Genomic DNA, 20215 nt, shown 5'->3' with positions numbered 1-20215 from the left:
GGTATTTTGGGTTGACCCAAATTCTTGTTTTACATTGCCTTGTGGACAAACAAGATGTGTAAATTAGACACGGTTTAATTCACTCTGACTAGTGTAAGAATTACAATTTCTGTAAACACAAAGAATTAAGATTTCTAATACATGGTTAATGAAAAAATCATGTCGTCTATTTGTAATTTTGTACGTGCACATATTGCTGAAACATATCAAGATAATTTTGTAATTCATATATGGAGCATTCATATGACAGTTTGCGTAGTAAAGTTGGGTCCTACGACAAGACCGGTGCAACGGAGATTTGCAGTTGCTGCGAGTTATAAGACTATAAGGTGGGCTGATCCCGCTGGACCCAGGGGGTCACCCAATGCCGGTTCTGTTGACCCAAATCTCGTTTGAGACCAACCCACATGACCCATTGTCCTCGAGTTTTTGGGTTAGATCAGCAACCCGGCGGGCCGACTCAGCTCATCTCCTTCATGAATTTTGGCCTTTTTGTTCCTTCTTTGCGAGATCCAATCACACGAGTGTAAAACAGTTGACCGGATGGTAGCGGCGCCGTATGGTACAAGCATCGCTACGAGTGGGGGATGCTCATACCACACGCCGCCTTCTTCTCTGGAAGTTCCTACACAATTGGTTTTCTTCCCACATGATCTTCTCTTCATGGTAGATTATTATGATGTTAATTAGCATGATTTTCATCCAGAAAGTACTCCCTCCGGTCCTTTTTACTCTGCACATTGGATTTGCCGAAAGTCAAACTTTCCTAAGTTTGACCAAATTTGTATTAGAAATTATCAGTATCTATAATATCTAATAAATATAATATGAAAATATATTTCAAGATGAACCTAACAATATTGGTGTTGTTATGTAAATGCCCATAATTTTTTATATAAACTTGGTCAAAGTTGAATGAGATTGACTTCGAATAAACCTAATATGCAGAGTAAAAAGGACCGGAGGGAGTATTCAATGCTCAAAATCTCCTACTTCTTTAAAAACCTGGCCTGTGCCAACACCTATTTTATTTTAAGTTCTTACAAGTATCATGAAAAATAATGGAAATTCAATTTGGCTCCACAGAGCACATGCTCCCGAACCCAATTTTTTTCGAATGTCAAAAAAATCAAGCTAAATTTTTTTATGTGATCTTAGTCACACACAAATGCTACTTGCAAATTTTAAGGCAAAAAGGTTAAGCATTTTGGCCTGTGAAAAAAAAACAAATTGAAGACCAAATGTCACCCATTTTTTTCACCGACGAAACGCTGTTGTTCCATTTCACATGAAATTTGTCAAGCATGCTTGCGACACTAATACAAACATCTACAATTTTTTATTTTTATTTTTTGAATTTACTGTTCATCCAGGAGTATATGCTCCCGGGAGCCAAAACGCCCTCCTTTGATAAATAAAAGGCACAAAGTGATGCAAGAATTCTGAAATTCCTACTACTACTACTACTAGATAAGGCGGCATTTAGTACTTCTCGGATAGTACTACTAGAGGTGATAATCGGCAAAAGATCTGCAAGTGTTAGAAGATAGCCATCTCATTGAGTTTTCTTTTTCATAGAACAGTGCACCCGTTTTGTCTCCCTTCTCCTAATCACGCTGAGCGGACGGTCCACAAGAGAAGCTAGTGGGTGTCCCCCAGCACAACCCAATCATCTCATCTGCAATCATCATAGGTTTGTGACGCGGGAAAATCCCCCCCATCCATACACAAAACTGTACTCTTTCTTGCTAAATCTCTACTGCTAAAAAAGAAGATCTCGAATGAAGGCGCAATTTTGTAACGCGTGTCGTCCCATCGTATTTGTACCCGATTGTTCCTAGTTATCCACAGCAGCCGGCCACACTGATCTCGCCCATCGCCGTCCCACACTCAGGAACAACCTCGCGACAGCGAAGCTCAGGCGGACCTCCCCGGCAGCCCGTCATCCACTGGATCCCCTCGCGCGCTCCCGTGGCCGCACACCCGCCCCGAAAAATCTCCCCGTCGCCGTCGCCGTCGCCATCAACACCACCCCCACCCCCACCCCTGGGCAAAACGCGTCCGCACGATGCCTCGCTCGCTGGCTCGCTGGCGACGACGCCTCCCCGTGTCGCACCGGCCGGGGTCCGTACGTGCCTCCATCGCTGGCCACAAAACGGGGGCGCCAGGGCGAGGCGACGCCCGTGAGTCGACCACGGGCAGGATTGCATTATCCTCTCCCTTGCGCCACGCCCGCCATTCTTTTCCGCTGCCGCTCTGCTTTCCATTTCCAGGCGCAGCAGCAGCACCTGATTCCGCACGGACTAGATAGGTCCAGCTGCTCCTCTCTGCTCTGCCATTGGGAGGTGCCGCACCTGACACCTGATTCCTCAAGGTTGGTCTGGTTGATCCTCCTCTGCCTTTTGCTCTTTTTGGTTGGGCCGTGCACTTGTGTCCTTTGATGCTTGGTCCGTCGTCTTGCCGCTTTCCTTTTACGTATGTTCTTGCCGTCTCTGTACACCGGTATTCCGTGCTGGAGCTGGAGCTGGACGTAGCCTAGCTGCCATCGGGGCGTTCAGAGTATTTCATTGGTCTGCTTTGGATAATGGAACAGTGAGGGTAGGTTCCACTGTACTATATCTATCAGGTTCGGTATGTTGGAAGTAGTTCTTGACTTATCTCCACTCACATGTCGGTTGTGTTTCCTTAAAAATATACATATCCAATTCCCCTGTTCGGTTTTGTTTGGAGCCCTTGATTGGTCACTATACTACAGTAGAAAAGTGGTTGCTCAAATTTTCACCTGTTGGAGTTGACAGCCTCAAATGTACGTGCGATTTGATTGGATTTCTCTTCATTCTCCCCAAATCACGGACACGGTGTGCTGAGTGAATTTTACGACAAGATCATAGCAACACTGCCTGCGAGATACGTACCTGAATTTTGCGTTTCTTCTTTTCAGCGCAGAAACTCAGCAGATGGTTGTTCCACCATAGCTGCTGCACCGCTGATCAAATCAGTCTCGTCAGCGGCGTAGCACGTGACGTAATCCATGGCGGGCGCGGGCAGCTCCAAAGATGTAGCCGACTCGGTGGAGAAGTGGATGGCGTTCCCGTCCGGGTCCGGGTCCGGCGAGGAGACCAGCTTCACCCTCCCGACGCCGCCGTCGCTGTCCAGCGGGAAGGAGATCGTCGAGGAGCCGGGCGGTTCAGGCAGCGGCAGCAAGCCGCAGGGGTGGTGGCCCAAGCCGGAGCAGCGGCGCCGCAGCAGCAGCGGCACCGGCATGGGCAGCGCCAAGCCGTCCATGGAGGGGCGCGGGTCGTCCGACGCGCTGCCGCGGGTGTCGCAGGAGCTCAAGGACGCGCTGTCCAACCTGCAGCAGACGTTCGTCGTCTCCGACGCCACCCGCCCAGACATCCCCATCATCTACGCCAGCGCCGGCTTCTACGCCATGACTGGGTACTCCGCCAAGGAGATTATCGGACGCAACTGGTACGTGCGCCATCGTCGCCGGTTTCTTGGTCGACCGATCAGTGCGATGCATGTTTGAGCTCTGCTTTTTGTGCAGCCGGTTTCTTCAGGGCCCGGAGACGGACCAGAACGAGGTGTCCAAGATCAGGGACGCCGTGAAGGCCGGCAAGAGCTTCTGCGGCCGGCTGCTCAACTACCGCAAGGACGGCACGCCGTTCTGGAATCTCCTCACCGTCACCCCCATCCGCGACGACAACGGCAAGGTCATCAAGTTCATCGGGTACGCGCTCACCTTATACTTGTCCAATGCCATTACATGTTGTTGCTCGAGCTGCGCTCTTATTTGTGATGATGGACGCGCAGGATGCAGGTGGAGGTGAGCAAGTACACGGAAGGGCTGAGCGACAAGCGCATGCGGCCGAACGAGCTGCCGGTGTCGCTCATCCGCTACGACGGTGAGCCACGCGCAACAACTCTGCCTTGGCCGTCGTCGGGTCACTCTCGACTCGATCGGCGCTGAAACTGACAATTCTCTGCACTCCGTGGGAACGCAGACCGGCAGAAGGAGAAGGCCATGTCCTCGATGACGGAGGTCGTGCAGACAGTGAAGCACCGGCGCGCGGACTCGCCGGAGCGGGAGCCGCCCAAGGCCAGCGACGCGGACAAGATGAGCTCGCCGCTCGTGGCTCCTGCCACCCCGTCCGGCGGCGGCTACAAGTCGCCCTACTGGGACCTGAAGAAGGAGGAGTCACGGATGAGCAAGATGATGAGCGGGCGCAAGTCCGGCCGCTCCTCCCTCATGGGGTCAGTCACCTGATCGCCGCACAGGTACTGTACACTGAATGAATTGGAACCTCGTCCTCACAATTGCAGAGGCTGTATGTGCAGATTCAAGGTGGGGAAGAGGAGCTCCGTGGGGAGCAGGGAGCCGGCGGTGGTGGAGGCGCCGGAGTTGAAGATGACGGTGGAGCGCACCAACAGCTGGGAGCGCGCGGAGAGGGAGAAGGACATCAGGCAGGGGCTGGACCTCGCCACCACGCTCGAGCGTATCGAGAAGAACTTCGTCATCACGGACCCCAGGCTCCCAGACAACCCAATTGTATGTAGTCGTAGCTGAAATCAGTTTTTACTTGTGCATGATGAAGACTAGTACAGTACTGATGGAATGGTCTTTTCTTGGGCAGATTTTCGCGTCTGATAGCTTCCTGGAGCTGACGGAGTACACGCGCGAAGAGATCCTAGGGAGGAACTGCAGGTGAGAAAAACAAAACTACAAATCCTAAAATACTTCCGTTTTGTGAATAAGCCTCGCCTTCTCAACTCACTAGATCATGAGTAGAAGTAACCAAACATATTGGTGCAATGGTAGTTTCCTAGTCAAAAAGCAAAGAAAAAAAAATGCATTCTTGAACAGATTTAAAACCTCCGATAATTCGCTCGGTATCCGGGCTCATCTACACCTGGTGAACAGTAAAGAAAATTCCTATTTCTTGTGTGGCGCTAGATGCTCGAATGTGACGTTTGTGCAAAATTTCGAGGTGTTTGAACATTTGAAGAGCTCGTGGCAAAAAAAAGACAAAATCGGACGTGAACAATGTTGTTTCCAAAAATTTCTCCGGCACCCGAAAATCTTATTTTTTGCTACAAACTCCTCGAATGTTCAAACTTCATCAAATTTTGCATGGGCATCACGCACCTGGGCATATTGCACCACAAAATAATTCATATTTTTTTACCATTTAAAATGATTTTACTGTTCACACCCACTCATATGAGCCCGGGTGCAGAATAGCCGCGTCCTAAAACCTTCCCCTTCAAGGGTGTTTCGAGGACAACTCCGCTCCATAGCTTCACTAGTTGAGGAGATATGTTTGTCCTAAAAAAAACTCAACTTGCTATTGTAGGTAGAGTAAAATTACAATGACCACTAGTCGATTTGACTAGAGATGCTTCACGTGCCCAGAGCTTGGAGTTATATGAAAACGCCCATCAATGACACCGAGTGACTCCAAGTCACTAGCCCACCCACTGCCTGTTTTCTCTCTAACTACCCTATGTCTTCCTCAAATCTTTTTCATGGCACAGTATGACAACACCTAGGGTTAGGGTTTGTCTTCACAGGCTTCCTAATGATCCTCATCTTCTCAAAAGCTTCAATCGCTTGTCCTCTCTTATCCCCTTCTTGTTTCTTCCGTCTCCCACCATTGTCAGTAATGGACTAACGTGTTGTTGTCACCTCGTTCTTCTAAAGTACATCGTCAATGCCCCTCATTCTCCCATAGTACATGTTGTTGCCGTCTCATTCTTTTAGAATTTTTCTCAATCTCATCACCGTCTGATGGAGGGAGGATCGACTTCGTCCCCTGCTAGAGCACTCCACTGACCAAGACTTTCTGCCAACGAACTTCACCATCACCTTCTTGATCACACTCCGGACAAACACATGATGCTTAGCAAGGAAAGTGATACACAAGCATATTGATCGAAAAAACAAGAAAATAGGTAGTTAGTTTAGACATTTCACAACAACTTCTCCCTAATATGAAATTTGGAGCTAGTTTGATAGCCAGCACACATTTCACACCTTTATAATCTAGGGGTGGAGTGGAATTTAGAGATAGAGTGGGAGATGAGGTGGAGATTTCTCAAACTTACTTCTTAGCTAATCGTGGGCTTGTCTCATCTAGGGTGGAGTTTTTTGTCAAGATAAATGACCCTACAAAAGGATATATTAGAATCAAGACAATATATCTCAAAATTCTTATCAAAACCAAAGGCGAACTTGTCATCGTTATGCTACCATAGCTCTTGTAGACGATTGACAACATCAATAAATTTAGCCACTAAAGCACCCGCAAAAGCGTATGGATGACCAAACCTTGTTGAATTGCCACAATTGTAGACTACCTTGTAGAAACGAAGATTGACAATAGCGCCAACATATCAGGTGAACTACCCCAATATAGGTAAACAATGGTGGTTGTACCACTAGGTCAGGCTCATGACCTTTCTCGCGAAGGTTCGAAAAAGAAGAGCGCATTGAAGAAGAATAAGGATGGCAGTGCAGTGGGTTTGGCCGCGTATAGCTCCTCTAGATCACCCATATCAAGCTACTCATTCTTGTTTCTAGCCACGTTAATATCCATGTGGCACAAATTCCTATGCATGCACACAACTTCCAGATACCCAACTATTCATGGATATTCATGGAGCAAATGCAAAAAGCATTAGCAACAATGGCAAATAAAAGCCCCAAACACAATAAGAGTTACATATTACCAATATAATACAAATATTTAATCATGGATATATGCCATTGGATTTCTAGACCATCTATAAGGCTTAGGGTCACTATCATGTGGAATCTACCTGTTAGATAAGTATCTACAACAAAATCTACATCATGGCCAATCCTTGAGCTCGTGGATACCCATCATGAAAAATAGTGGGCATAAACTGCCCTCCAAACCACACCTTACATGCACGGTGTCCATGGGTATTGGGATTCATAATAATATTGCCCCTACCTTTTTTATTATGATTTCGTCGAAAATACACATGGAGCCATGCCACCGACAAACACGGAGTATCATCATGTCATCAATGAAGAATGATGAGAACAATAAGGCCTACAAGTTTCTCCAGGACACCGCACATATCATCGACGAAACATTGGAGACGAAAGATTCTTATTCGAGACTACGTCACCATCACATCTCAGCGATATCACCACAACACCAATAGCTAAGGGCAACTCTAATCGATCCCCAAAACTTAACTCCAATGGATAAGAGCAACTCTAATCGATCCTCAAAATTTTACTCCTAAACCCGTTTTCAAAACTTAATCCCAAAAATTCAGTGTATTGGAAGGGTGTTTCTAATCGATGCCAACATTAATCCCCAAAAGACACAATTCCAAACCAGACCATTCCAGCGTTTGTGCACCCACATGATTTGCCCCTAGTTTTTAACATACTTAACATAAACTACTGATCATTTTAACATCCAATTGCTATAAATGGAAGCTCCCAGTTTCTATTAAATTGAGCTGCTCATTAAACCACATATTTGAATCAAAAGCTTTCGTGCTAATTTGTGCAACTAGCTCAAACGAAATATAATCTAAACTGAACTAAAATTAAAAGTTACTCCCTTCATCTCCCAAAAGGTCTACAAATTTTGTCTCAAGTCAAACAGTGTAAAGTTTAACTAAGTTTATAGCAAAAAATATTAATAACTAAAATACAAAATTACTATAACTAAATACATAATAAATTTATTTTTGTATGATATTATTTTGTATCTTAGTTGTTGATATCTTGTTCTTATAAACCTCGTGAAACTTTGCACAATTTGACTTAAAAAAATTTAGAAGAGTGGACTAACGGGAGAACGTTATATTTTTAGAGATATATACAAACACCTTATCTTTTCCTCCTCATATGCACATGCATGCATACACTAGAGGACAAAAGCTAGTGTCATACTGATTCTTCTCATTTCAAAAATTCAAAATGTTTTGTAACTCGAATCGGTGGTCGACTTCAAGCCAGATTCCATGTTGGTATGTTTCGATGATTTTTATTCGGGTCCAAAGTTACCACGTCTAGATTATGTAAGTTATCATGTTTGTGTACATAAGTTATCATAGCAAAAGAGCATGTGCATTGCAACGAGAGAGAGAGAAACTACCACACGCCCCTAACCCAATAACCATGATTCAAGACCCCAATAGACTCACGTGCTTTATTTCAAACACATGTCATTCCATTTGTGTTTCTGCTTATCCTTCTTCTCACCGTCGTCGACGATGGCCTCAGTGCTCACACAATTTCAGCACGGTTGAATGTGGTCAATCATAAGGTATCTCTCTCGCGCGGCATAAGATGAGAAATCTGTTTTTACTGTGAGGTTTTGATCAGGCGTGCATGCGTGATCAAAGATGGTTTCTTTCATCTCCACTTTGATTTTGGTGAGGTATTCATTTTCAATTTGGATTGACACTAGTACGAAAGAAAGACGGACCATGCGCTACTGGTTTAGGTTGCACCCTAAATATCATTTAAAAATTTGCAAACACGTAAAATAACATATTCAGACTGTACACATTTTTCTAATTAAGTTCCATATATAAAAAGTTAAATTTGGAGTTAGGGTTTAAAAGATATGGATTTTTTTAAAAAACATTTAATATGAACTGTGGGTTGATTAACCTAAATATGAGGCGGTTTGTTGCAAAAGTGAAAATCTGACTCAAAACTTGACTTAGGGTTGATTAACGAAAATGTTAGGGTTTTTTTTGCAAAAGGGAAAATCTAACTTAAATCTAGACTGCAAATTGATTCTCAGAAAAGTCAAGGCTTTTCTGCAAAATACATGACGAACGGGCAGAAACAATCCTCCCTTTATTAGTAGGTCTAGATGTTATTTACACTGAAATTAGCGGGGCATAAAATAGGTTTCCCAACCTTCTCCCACATGCAATAAAGGACAAAAAACGGATGCTATCCTAGATTCTCCTCATTTCAATAATTAAAATGTTTTGTAGGTCAAACGGCCTGTCTGATTTAAAATCTATTTTTATATTGAACCCGTCACGACAAAATCTTCAAAACTAGATCCCTTGATGATATGGGGTTGTTTGGTTCCAATAAGTCACCTGACTTATAAGTCAGGTGACTTAAAACCACTGACTAAGTCATGCCTGTTTGGTTGTCACCTGACTTATAAGTCATCTGAGCATACCTTCCCACCTTGTTTTTTATGTAAAGGTGGTGGGACCCATGTAAAAGAGGGTGACTTATAAGTTTTAAGTTGGGGTGGAGCAACTTATGACTTATAAGTTGGGGTGACTTATAAGTTAGGTCTATTTGGCAAAATAAGTCATTTTTTACACTTTTCGACTTATAAGTTGGTGACTTATTTAGAACCAAACAAGGCCTATGTTTCATGGGTTTTTTCGGATCCAAAGTTAGCGGGTACCTAAGTTGTCCCGTGATACGTATATTGCCACACTTTTTACACAGAATTTAATGGTGTTTGTTTTCAACAACTTTTTTTCATGAGTCAATGTTACCATTGTGTTGTACTTAAGTTATCAGGTCTGCGGTGCGTAAATTATTATACTTCACACAGAAGTACGAGTCAATGTTGTTGTTGTGTTGTACGTGAGTTATTAGGTCTGCGTTGCTTAAATTAACATGCTATTCAAACAAAAGTTATTGTGATATGTTTCAATAACTTCTTTTCTTTTTCATTATTAAGTCCATTGCGATGAGATCTTCAAAAACCGGATCTCATGTTTCTGTCGAGGGTCTCTCGATTGGCTGGTCTGATTAGTAACAAGGTTCGCTTGTATACAAAGAAAATCATAGTTTAGAGTTGTACCAAAATATTGTCCTAGTTGACTAGAGATGCAATCTCTCAACTCCCAGGCCACAGTTCAATTCTTAGTTTTATCATGCTTCTTTTCCTATTAAAACTGCAGGGCGCTACATCCACCACAGTCATGTAAAAAGGAAACAAATTTTGATCAATACAAAGTACCAACTAATCAACTATCCCTGTAAAATCAAATCTCGTTAAGGCCTTGTTGGGTTTCATAGGATTTCAAGGGGTTTGAAGGGGATTGGAAGGGATTAAATCCCGAGCAAGTCAAAATCCACCTCAAATCCCTTCATTCCTCTCCAATCCCCTTGCGGTGAGGATTAACTGAACGTGCCCTAAAGCGCCAAAAAATCGCAGTGACTCATTACAGCCGCACGATCACGGTCGGACGGATCCAAAGCCGTTCGGATCTATCTCAAACAGGCGCTGTTCTCCATTTAACCATGAACAGAGAAGCTTAGCTTCGCGAGGAGATTGATGTCCATCGTCAGCGTCGCGGGGGACTCCTCCCCTCCCTCTGCCCCGCGGCGCCGGAGCTGTGGCCGGAGAGTATGGGAGAGGAGTTTGATCTGGATATGGCGGCTAGGGCTTTGGAACGTGAGCACGGTGCGGCCGGAGTTTAATTGTGCCCCGGCCTTGCATGAGAGGCTGAATCCTGACTGATATCGAGTCCCCGCCATCAGCCACATACCGTCAGACCTTCGTGCAAGAGCAGCGCCACCGCCCCATGGCGGAGGTCGCCGCATTTCTAGCCACCACATTTTTGCAATGCTTGTTTCCCCCCTTCGATTTTCCCATGTCTCTTCTGCTTTAGTTTCCCATGTGTTCTTGTCAGTCTCTTAGCCTTAGGTGATGTAATGTGGATTGATTTTGTTGGTGCTTGCAGATTTCTTCAGGGGTCAGAGACCGACCAGACCACCGTTGACAAGATCAGGGAGGCCATCAGGGAGCAGAAGGAGGTCACCGTCCAGCTAATTAACTACACCAAGAGCGGTAATTTTTGCATCATCTAGTGACAGATTCCTGGACTCACATTTTAGTTCTGCTCCCTCCCCTATAGGCAATCCAGTTTCTAGGATGTAGTGGGATATTTGCTTACCATATCTGCTTTTGCTTCTGATGGATCAGGGAAGAAGTTCTGGAACTTGTTTCACCTGCAGCCTATGTGGGATCAGAAGGTAGCGAAATGTTATCCAAATGCTGAATTTGTTCTGGAGCTTGCAGTTACAGTTACATAGATGGAGCCAGCATGGTGCTGTAACGATTGTGCATTTGTATGCTACTATGGATACAGGGGGAGCTTCAGTACTTTATCGGCGTGCAACTTGATGGAAGTGATCATGTTGAACCCCTCAGGAACCGACTCTCGGAGAACACTGAGATACAAAGTGCCAAACTGGTAGGTCAGCTCAGCTTGAGTAATTTCCCTTTCGAGGATGTGAAGGTACTTTGGTTCAGAAAAAAATATGTTGGGAATCGAAGATAAAATTAATCTAGAGACCTATAATTAGTCAGCTGGATATCATTTGGGTGCTTAAGCTCCATGGCCTTTTTTACTGTAGATGATTTGTTTTGTAAATTAAATGCAACGTTCCAAAAACACACAACAGATTGTGTATTTTCAAGAAGCGTGGGTTGTAGTAATGTTTCTGCAGTCAACAGCCTCTGTAAGAAATTCTAAAATAGGCTGGAAGGTTCCAAAATCATTGCAATATGGGACTACTTAAAAACCTAGACACGTAATGTTCCTGTAATAGTAACACTTGAGTTTTGCTAACTATTTGTAGAATGAGATCTAACCAGGTCAAAGCTACAGCAGGGAATGTGGATGAAGCAGTCAGGGAGCTTCCTGATGCCAACTTGGTAAGGTACATCTACTTTTTGTTTATTTAATGTTCCTAAAGGAATCTGAACTCAACATTGCTTTGGCATGTTTTGTTCTTGATTGGTATATGAAAGAGTGGATAGATGATTGTCGAAGTCAATTTAAAGACCGAATAAAGTCTTAGTTATTCCTATGCAAATAATACAAAAACCAGAATATGCAACATAAGGTATAACATCGTAAATTTATACGAACACATGCTGGCATGCACATTGGACTGATCAGATAGGTTGCTACTTGGTCCTTGCAGTACACAATAGATTTTTTTCCTGGATATTGTTACTTGATATGAATATATTGGAAAAGTTATTTGTTTAGCCAGTTCTTTGTGATTGGTGGACGTCATGCTATCTGTTACTTTCCCAGAGACCAGAGGACCTGTGGGCAATGCACTCACTATCTGTTTCTCCAAAACCTCACAAACAGAATAACTCTTCTTGGAAAGCTATAGAAAAGGTATATTCTATCTGTTGTTTGACAAGATAGTTCTGTATTCTTGCAGTAGCAATAGCAGAGTCAAATTGTCTCAACCTACATGAACTTGAATATATTAGTATAATAGTTGATGAATTAGAAATAAGAGAGGGGTTTATCTGGACCTACGAGCACCAGCTCTAATGTCCTCCTAGACCCCCATGATGTCATCATGATTTGGGTCACATTAACCATTGAAAGCGCATTCGCAAAAAAAAACCCCATCAAAAATGCAGATGCTTTTTGATTATGATGTGTGCAACATGGTATTAAAAAATGATAGAGATACATTGTGTTCAACATGGCCAAAAGTTAGCTTCTGAAAGAAATTCTTCATTTTCTTAGTTCCTAAAACAATCTTAGTTAATTAGATTTTCTTAGCTATAAGGGTGCATGCATCTCGAGACGAGGAGTTATGAATTGACAGCTTGGAGCTGCAGCCCCTAGGTTCAGCCAATCATTGCCCTTAGAAACAATAGAACCCCTACCTTAGTATCCACTAATTTAACTTGGGACTTCGTTTAGTGCTTCAAGGCACATCATTTAGTGCGCGACCAATAGGTCTTATCTCTTATGTTATCTTTTTTGACATGCCTGCCCGGCAAGCGTGCTTTTAAGTTGCTAGAAAGAAGGCAAGGAACAAAAGGGGGAGATTGTTAATTACCCACATACTTTTAATGTTTTTTTTTGGCATTGCAGATTATAGAAACTGGGGAGAAGATTGGCTTGAAACACTTCAAGCCAGTTAAACCTCTGGGGTGTGGGGACACTGGCAGGTACAACTCCTCAACGGTGTCTAAACTTTTTAGCTAATCTCCATTTCTACTGTTATGAGAGCATGGGGCTGCAAGAACAGTGTGTAGTTCAAAATAGTACCTATGTCTACGTAGACAGGTCTGGTTAATTCAGTAAGCTTGGCTGTGTCATGTCTAACTTATTTATGTGGTAGCCATCTTGTATGATTTTCCTGCAGTAAATTCGGTGTTTTAGGCAATCCTGTTCAAATTTATCCCTATTTATGTAGGCAGGTCTGGTTAATTCAGTAAGCTTGGCTGTGTCATGTCTAACTTATTTATGTGTGGTAGCCATCTTGTATGATTTTCCTGAAGTAAACTTCGTGTTTTAGGCAATTCTGTTCAAATTTAGCCCTATTTCTGCTATCAAATTATTCTTTTTTGTCTTCAGTGTACACTTGGTTGAGTTGCAAGGTAGTGGTGAATTATTTGCGATGAAGGCAATGGACAAATCAGTGATGTTGAACCGCAACAAGGTATTTTTTTATAAATAAATATTGACATGCTATTATAGATTATCTTTCTGTACAATCTTTTGCATTGAATATCTTAATGAAGTTCTGTAATGCGCAGGTGCACCGAGCTATTATTGAAAGAGAAATATACTCTCTGTTGGATCATCCTTTTCTTCCAACATTGTATACTTCATTTCAGGTTTGTTTCATGACCTTATGCCTTACCTGAGTTATTTTACATTTCTAGTAAACAAAATATGGAAGGTAATATGAAGATTTAAGCCCCATTAGTTGCTTCCTGTTAATCTCCACAATGGCCAATACTATATTTCAAGATAACTTTATTGGAACATTTATGCTAATTCTTATTGTCTATTTTCAGACGCCAACACATGTTTGTCTTATAACAGACTTTTGTCCCGGAGGAGAATTGTTTGCGGCACTGGATAAGCAACCCTTGAAAATTTTCAGAGAAGATTCTGCAAGGTAGCTGCTCAAATCGTAACATCTGGGCTAGTCGTTACATGCATGGTATTTTCTAGAAATTGTAATTTGCTTCCAAAGTTGCCCTTTAATTCACTCTTTACTTATGGGCTTTGTGCTTCCAAATTTAGCTTCTTCTAAGGAAAATACTAACTAATCCTACACTTAATCCCATGATCCTGCAACTGCTGTTCCCTATTTTCCACGTGAAGATTATATTTGTCGATATGTAATCAAAAGTGCTTTCGTTGTTATATTCATACTATTAAAATGACGGTCAAAATTTCATCATGTAGACTCTGGACACTGAGAGCTGGAAAACCAAAAATCATTTATTTGTAATGGAGGGACATCTTTTCCTTCGGGCATTTCCAGTGGTTCAAATTTTGTATGTGCTGATTCCCTGAAAAGGGAACGTGAGGTCTTTCCAAAAGGTTGGAAAACTTAAGTTTTAGCCGTGGGAAATAAGAGGAATAGCTCTAGCAGCCAGTCATGATTCTTTTCTTGCCCAGGCTGTTGTGGCCAAATGGTAGAAATGGGAACAATTGACCGCACAACTTTTTGCAAGTTCCCTTATAACTGAACCAACCCATATGGTAAGATTTCTGGTCTGACAGTATAGGGCAGGGATAACAAAGACAGCAGAGATCACGGGAGCGAAGGACACTTTGGGATTCTCTCTTTTTACTCTCCCATCCAAACCTGTATTACAACTCCTTTATATGATAAGCAAACTGGCAATCTAGATGGAAACTAGCTTAATGTCTTTCTGTAAAAAAATAGTAACAAAGTCAAATGATTTATGGTCAGCCTATTCCTTCCTGAACTCAAATAGTAATTATTTCAACTGGCTCTAGAAAATTACTGAGTAAAACATGTGGTATTTTTTTGATAATACCTTGTATTTACAGGTATTGCAATATCTGAATATTTTTACCTGATATAAGCTTTTTTACTCACTATGGCACTAAGACGATATATCTAGGCATCTTTTGCTAATACAGTCGCTCTGATACACTTTTTCATACTGCTTTCTTTTCTGAGAAAACATAAGAGCTTTGTGTATCCATGCATTGATAGAAAGAAATAGTTTTGGACAAGCCTACAGGTAGGTCGGTTAGAACCAGAGCCCAGCTACACCCCTGAGCGCTAAGCTTGGTAGTGATGTTATGAGGCTAGCTGCCCCTGCAGTAGCCTGTGAGCAGCGCTATACTCTTTCTTACTATTCCACTGAATGAAACTGCTTCTAGCAAATATTATCATCAAATTCTTGTAGTTTGGAGTACATAACTTGCTTGTGTGAAGGAAAAATCTAGCTGCTCAAAACCACAGGACTGTTCACTATTTTTGCTCTTCTGTTTCCCATTATAGAAATAAGCAATTGTTTAGATTCTGCAGTGATAAGATCATGTCTTAACAATATGCGTCTACTATATTCAACTTACACATTTTCTTTTTCTGTAACATTCTTTTGATCTATGTTTTCTGTAGGTTTTATGCTGCGGAGGTTGTAATTGGTCTCGAGTATCTTCATTGTCTTGGTATAGCCGTGACTTCCTAACTTAATATTTTATTATTGACAAAGTTTCTTAGAAGACCGTGCATTAGTGTTTCACTGTTAACAATGTGGTGCTGTACTTGTATATGTTCTTTAAAGAGACCGACTTGGTATTTCTGTTATGATGTATGAGGTTGATAATTTGCATGCACTATTTCTGATGCAGGTATTATATACCGTGATTTGAAACCAGAAAACATTTTGCTCCAAGCCGATGGGCACATTGTGCTGACTGATTTTGACCTCTCATTTTTGACTTCTTCGAAACCCCATGTAAGTTGAGGAAACACATTTTAAGTGCTGTAAAACTTTTCTAGAATACTTAACTGATTCCTTATCAGCTGGTGAGTTGTTTCACACAGATAGAATTTGAAACATTTTGAAGATTAAATCAAAAGCATTCCTCATACTCAAGTAACCATCTTTGACTTTTTCACATCCATCGTATTCAAAGTGAAGATAACAGATTACCTAATTGCCAAAAACATTTTATGTAGACTAGTAGTACTTTTTTGACCTATATTAAAAACCTGGACTGGACCGCCTGTTCGACCAAAAAAGAACACAACCAGCAACCTTCTCAGCTTAGAGATCATCCATGCAGATGTGAAAAATGGGCAGGAGGCTGGCTTTTTACCTGAACCGCTGACCTGATCTGTCTGATAGTGAATTATTTGGATGAAGGCCGCAGTCGCTTACCACGTGTTTCTTGTCAAACTCTTACATGGTGCCTTCTTCCCTTGCTGAGGTGCAGGCGTGCAGTGGTGCACGGTGCACCGCCAGCCGTGCAAGGTCTGCACAATTGCCTTGGCCCATCTGAAGTAGTCTACTAACAGATATGGAGCCCACAGGCCAAAGGGCACACACCAGCCAGCCAGTGCTTGTATTGCATGGCATCTTGCTTGACATTTCCGTGCCCGAGCTTGAACTCCATAGTTAGCAAATTTGTCTCACTTAGAAAAATGGAAGTTAGCAAATCTATCACTTTTCTCAACCAACTCTCTGTATTTTCTGAACTAACTAATGCTATATGAGTATAATATCAAAAATTCAAAAACTGGTGACTGAATTATTTAACCGATATCCTGACTGTTCATTTGCCTGTCCGGTTTTAAAGTTGCTTTTTGTTTACTACAATTATACATCTTTATATTTTCTTGTAAGGAATCGCTTCAAACAAAATATTTATAAAATTCATGATGGGCATCTCTCCTGCAGGTTATAAAGCATTCAACATCACTAAAACGAAGGAGATCTCAAGAATTTACGCCGCCTTCATTTGTCTCGGATCCTTCCACTCCATCGAATTCGTTTGTTGGAACTGAAGAATACATTGCACCAGTACGATACCTTGCTCTCAGTCATAGCATGTCAACTTGTTGGTTTACATATAGTTTTTTGTTGGAACTCAATAATTTTCATTGTTGGAGTAATTGTTTACAATATAATCTTTAACGTAACCTGCATCATCATAACATCCTAATGTACTACGGCCTCCATCACAAAACAGATCACTTTTGGCCTAAACTTCCCATCTCCATATATACGTTTGGCCTGTTTCAGGTTTTGAAGGTATACAAAAGATAGATTATACTCACTTTTGGCCTAGACTTAGTTACAGTAGATAGATTAATCCACTCAGATTCAAACTTAGTTACAAAAGATAAATTATAATCTATCACAACTGTTTCAGGTTTTGACATTCCATTTTCACTTTTAGCCTGTCTCAGGTTTTGGCCTAAACTTAGTTACGAAAGATAGATTCAACTTACCTTTCGCCTGTTTCAGAAGATGGAATGTCAAAATCTGAAACTTGCGATGATAACCCATTCTCTCTTTCATGTATATTCTATTGTCTCTAATAGTTCTATAAAATTTAATGTTCCCAACATTGTCTCACTGATATTCATGACCACAATAAATAGCATGGTCATCTTTTGAGAAAATATGAATCTTACATCGCCAAAACACTATTTTATAACATGAACTTTATGCTAAAACATCATCTATTTCAAAGTGAAGGGAGTTTTATAACAGAGTAAGTTGTTTTTTGATCTTCCACGTAGTCTGAAATGTACTATTCTAAACTACCTGATGTTATTGTAGCTATTTCCTAATAATTAACACAATTGCCTTGCCTTTTTTTGTGTGTTATTTTAGGAGGTCATCACAGGTGCAGGACATACAAGTGCCATTGATTGGTGGGCTCTTGGTAAAGCTATAACACTAATAAATATATTTTATTATATATAAATTATCTGATGTACCAGTGTAGTAAACCACGAGTAAAAAACGGTTAATTTTTTTCTCCTCTCTTCTTAGTAGGAGTAGCAATCACCTGAAAAGGTGTAGATAGCTGAAATTTCTGAGGGTCAGCTACATCTCAGCCATATATATTGTCAGTTTGACTACAAAAAGTCTCTGTACACTAATATAAGACGTTTTTGCAGTTCAATTTGAACCGCAAAAACATCTTACATTAGTTTACAGAGGGAGTAGTGGTTAAGTTGATTGTTTCTCGAACACATTTAAGCCGAGTGTTTAGTTTCACAGTATTGTTTATATCTCATGTAGTCACGTGGAAACATTTCAGCAAACTGGGTTTGCAGTGATAAATCAGGGATAAATCCTTAAGGTTTACATACCTGTTCTTTTCATGTTGTTTCCTGCTTTTTTTCTGTATAAGAACTCTTAAGGTTCACATAATTAAATCAGGGATAAATCCCTTCTATCAAAAAATATTATATGCATACTAAATTCTTTGGTTCCAACTTGAAGCGGATAAACCATGTGATGTTTGTATGATGTAGAGTGGTGCATATGATCCTATATCTGCAATATCTAGATAATTATGAAATGTGTTAGAAACGAGATGTATTCTTAAGTATCTCCAACCATTCTAATTGTAAGGTGACGTTAATAGGTAATACTACTGTGAAGTCAGCTAACATCCTTTCCATGCTATAGGAATTCTATTGTATGAGATGCTGTATGGGCGTACACCTTTTCGAGGAAAGAACAGGAAGAAGACATTTTATAACATCCTGCACAAAGATCTTACCTTTCCTAGTAGCATCCCGGTAAGATTTTTTTCTTCCCTATCTATAAAACAAAGAGCTGAGTATTTTGTGATGTAGGCCAATTATTCTTGCTCAATATATTCAGTTCTAAATGGTAAAACTTGAATGTAAGTACAATCTCTTGAGCAAATTTCGGTTGTTACACAGCTGTATTTTACAGCGTGGAATGAATAACGACACGTCATGTCTGTCTAAAACTGCTTCAGTATATAGTACATTTTGTTTGTTTGTGTCAATTTGTTAACTGAAGTACGTTCTTCAGGTTAGCCTGGAGGCGAAGCAACTAATCCATGGACTGCTTCAGAGAGATCCCTCTTCTCGCATAGGTTCAAATACTGGTGCAAATGATATCAAGGAACATCCATTTTTTGAAGACATCTATTGGCCACTTATACGTTGCATGGTGATCTAAAAGTTTTTGGTTGCAGAAAGCTTCCAGAGTATGATAGCTTAGTTTGTTATTAATGTTTAAATAAGTTTGGATTTGCAGAGTCCCCCGGAGCTTGATGTTCCGTTGAAGCTGATTGGCAAGGAATCTCAACCAAAAGTGAAGCCCGAGGAAGGTGTTATCGATACATTTTAAGGTGGAAATGACGCAAGATAATTTCACAACATGTTCTCCGTGTCAAGTAATGTTTGTCATTGTCAATGTTTTGTTACGAACTTGCAAGAAGATGAATAATTGACATTTATAATGATTAAAATATAGTCAAACTCTAATTAGATAATGAGAAAACGGGGGCGAGTATGAACAAGCGGATGAGTATGCGTGGACATATCATACGCGAAGGCTTGGTCTGTGCCTAGTAAAAGCAGGTCTTGTGTAATCAAAGCAGGCCGTCGTACTGAAATAAGTACTACATTACTTACAGTGTAAATTTTTTCTTGATTTATGTTTTTTCTTGTTTGTAAACTGATATTATTGATTTTTGCAGGACTGTTTGCACGACGTCCATGTGGTAGGAATGGTTGTTCTTAACCAAATAAGAGGCTTGCAAGTCCTGTGAAGTGATAGAAGGAAGCGTGGCCTTCAGTGTTTTCACTTTGAGATGCCTCGAGATCCTGTACATGAGCTATTCTTTTGGTTAGATTAGGAGCTTAATGTATCCTGTAAATAGGATATTATTCCTGTAAAGTTTCACTCTTCCTGGAGATGGTATGGTAAGATGTACGCGGCACGGATAATGTACTTTGAAAAGATCTGAAAATTTGCTTCTTTACAATAAAGCTTGTATTTACAAACCATCAGGATTACTGTAATACCTGTTTTAAGGATTTTCGGCTCATTGGATCCTCCTTCGATAGCTAAAAAGGAAATAATTTTCTACACGACAAAATACAGAAATCCGTTGCCGCATCTCGGTCTCGAATCTATTTTGTTCTACATAGAAACTATTTCTCTGTCAAACATTTCAAGCCAGTACCTTAGCAGGTCCATAAAACTCATGGTAATTTCAAGTAAACTATTCTAGCTATCTATATACTCCTATATACCAAAACTAAATTCTGCACAAGGTGTTATTGCTGGAGCCTCTCGGCCATACGACTGAAAAGAAAAAAAAAACGGCAGTCCGAGGATTGGAGTACATCAGACATCGAGTAAATTACATAGAAGTACCACAATTGAGGCATTGGAAGCAGATTGGT

General features: G+C 41.3%; 1 protein-coding gene across 7 annotated transcripts; it reads left to right on the top strand.

Moving 5' to 3' along the window:
* The first annotated feature begins 2085 nt into the window (after positions 1-2085).
* On the top strand, positions 2086-19816 carry PHOT2 (phototropin 2). Of its 7 annotated transcripts, none has more exons than XR_007296132.2 (25): positions 2116-2374; positions 2942-3471; positions 3548-3730; positions 3814-3905; positions 4005-4254; positions 4339-4549; positions 4635-4705; positions 10726-10832; positions 10968-11017; positions 11134-11238; positions 11643-11702; positions 12091-12180; positions 12898-12974; positions 13384-13468; positions 13566-13646; positions 13830-13933; positions 15422-15471; positions 15655-15761; positions 16707-16829; positions 17649-17700; positions 18456-18568; positions 18831-18971; positions 19059-19197; positions 19293-19422; positions 19504-19816. XR_007296132.2 is itself a non-coding variant. In XM_048701196.2 (24 exons), the coding sequence occupies exons 2-23, from the start codon at positions 3032-3034 to the stop codon at positions 19149-19151; spliced, it is 2685 nt and encodes an 894-aa protein (XP_048557153.2). In that variant the 5' UTR covers positions 2086-2374; positions 2947-3031; the 3' UTR covers position 19152; positions 19504-19816. The 7 variants fall into 7 exon arrangements, 5 of the variants coding, with proteins under 5 accessions (XP_048557153.2, XP_048557155.2, XP_048557150.2 ...); XR_007296130.2 differs by having other exon boundaries at positions 19278-19422; XM_048701196.2 differs by lacking the exon at positions 19293-19422 and having other exon boundaries at positions 2086-2374; positions 2947-3471; positions 19059-19152.
* Positions 19817-20215: the final 399 nt, after the last annotated feature.

The sequence above is a fragment of the Triticum urartu genome, chromosome 2A (assembly GCF_056163025.1).
Source record: "Triticum urartu cultivar PI428250 chromosome 2A, HENAU_Tu73, whole genome shotgun sequence".
In the NCBI taxonomy this organism is placed as follows: domain Eukaryota; kingdom Viridiplantae; phylum Streptophyta; class Magnoliopsida; order Poales; family Poaceae; genus Triticum; species Triticum urartu.
This window is presented reverse-complemented; position numbering and strand designations above follow the sequence as displayed.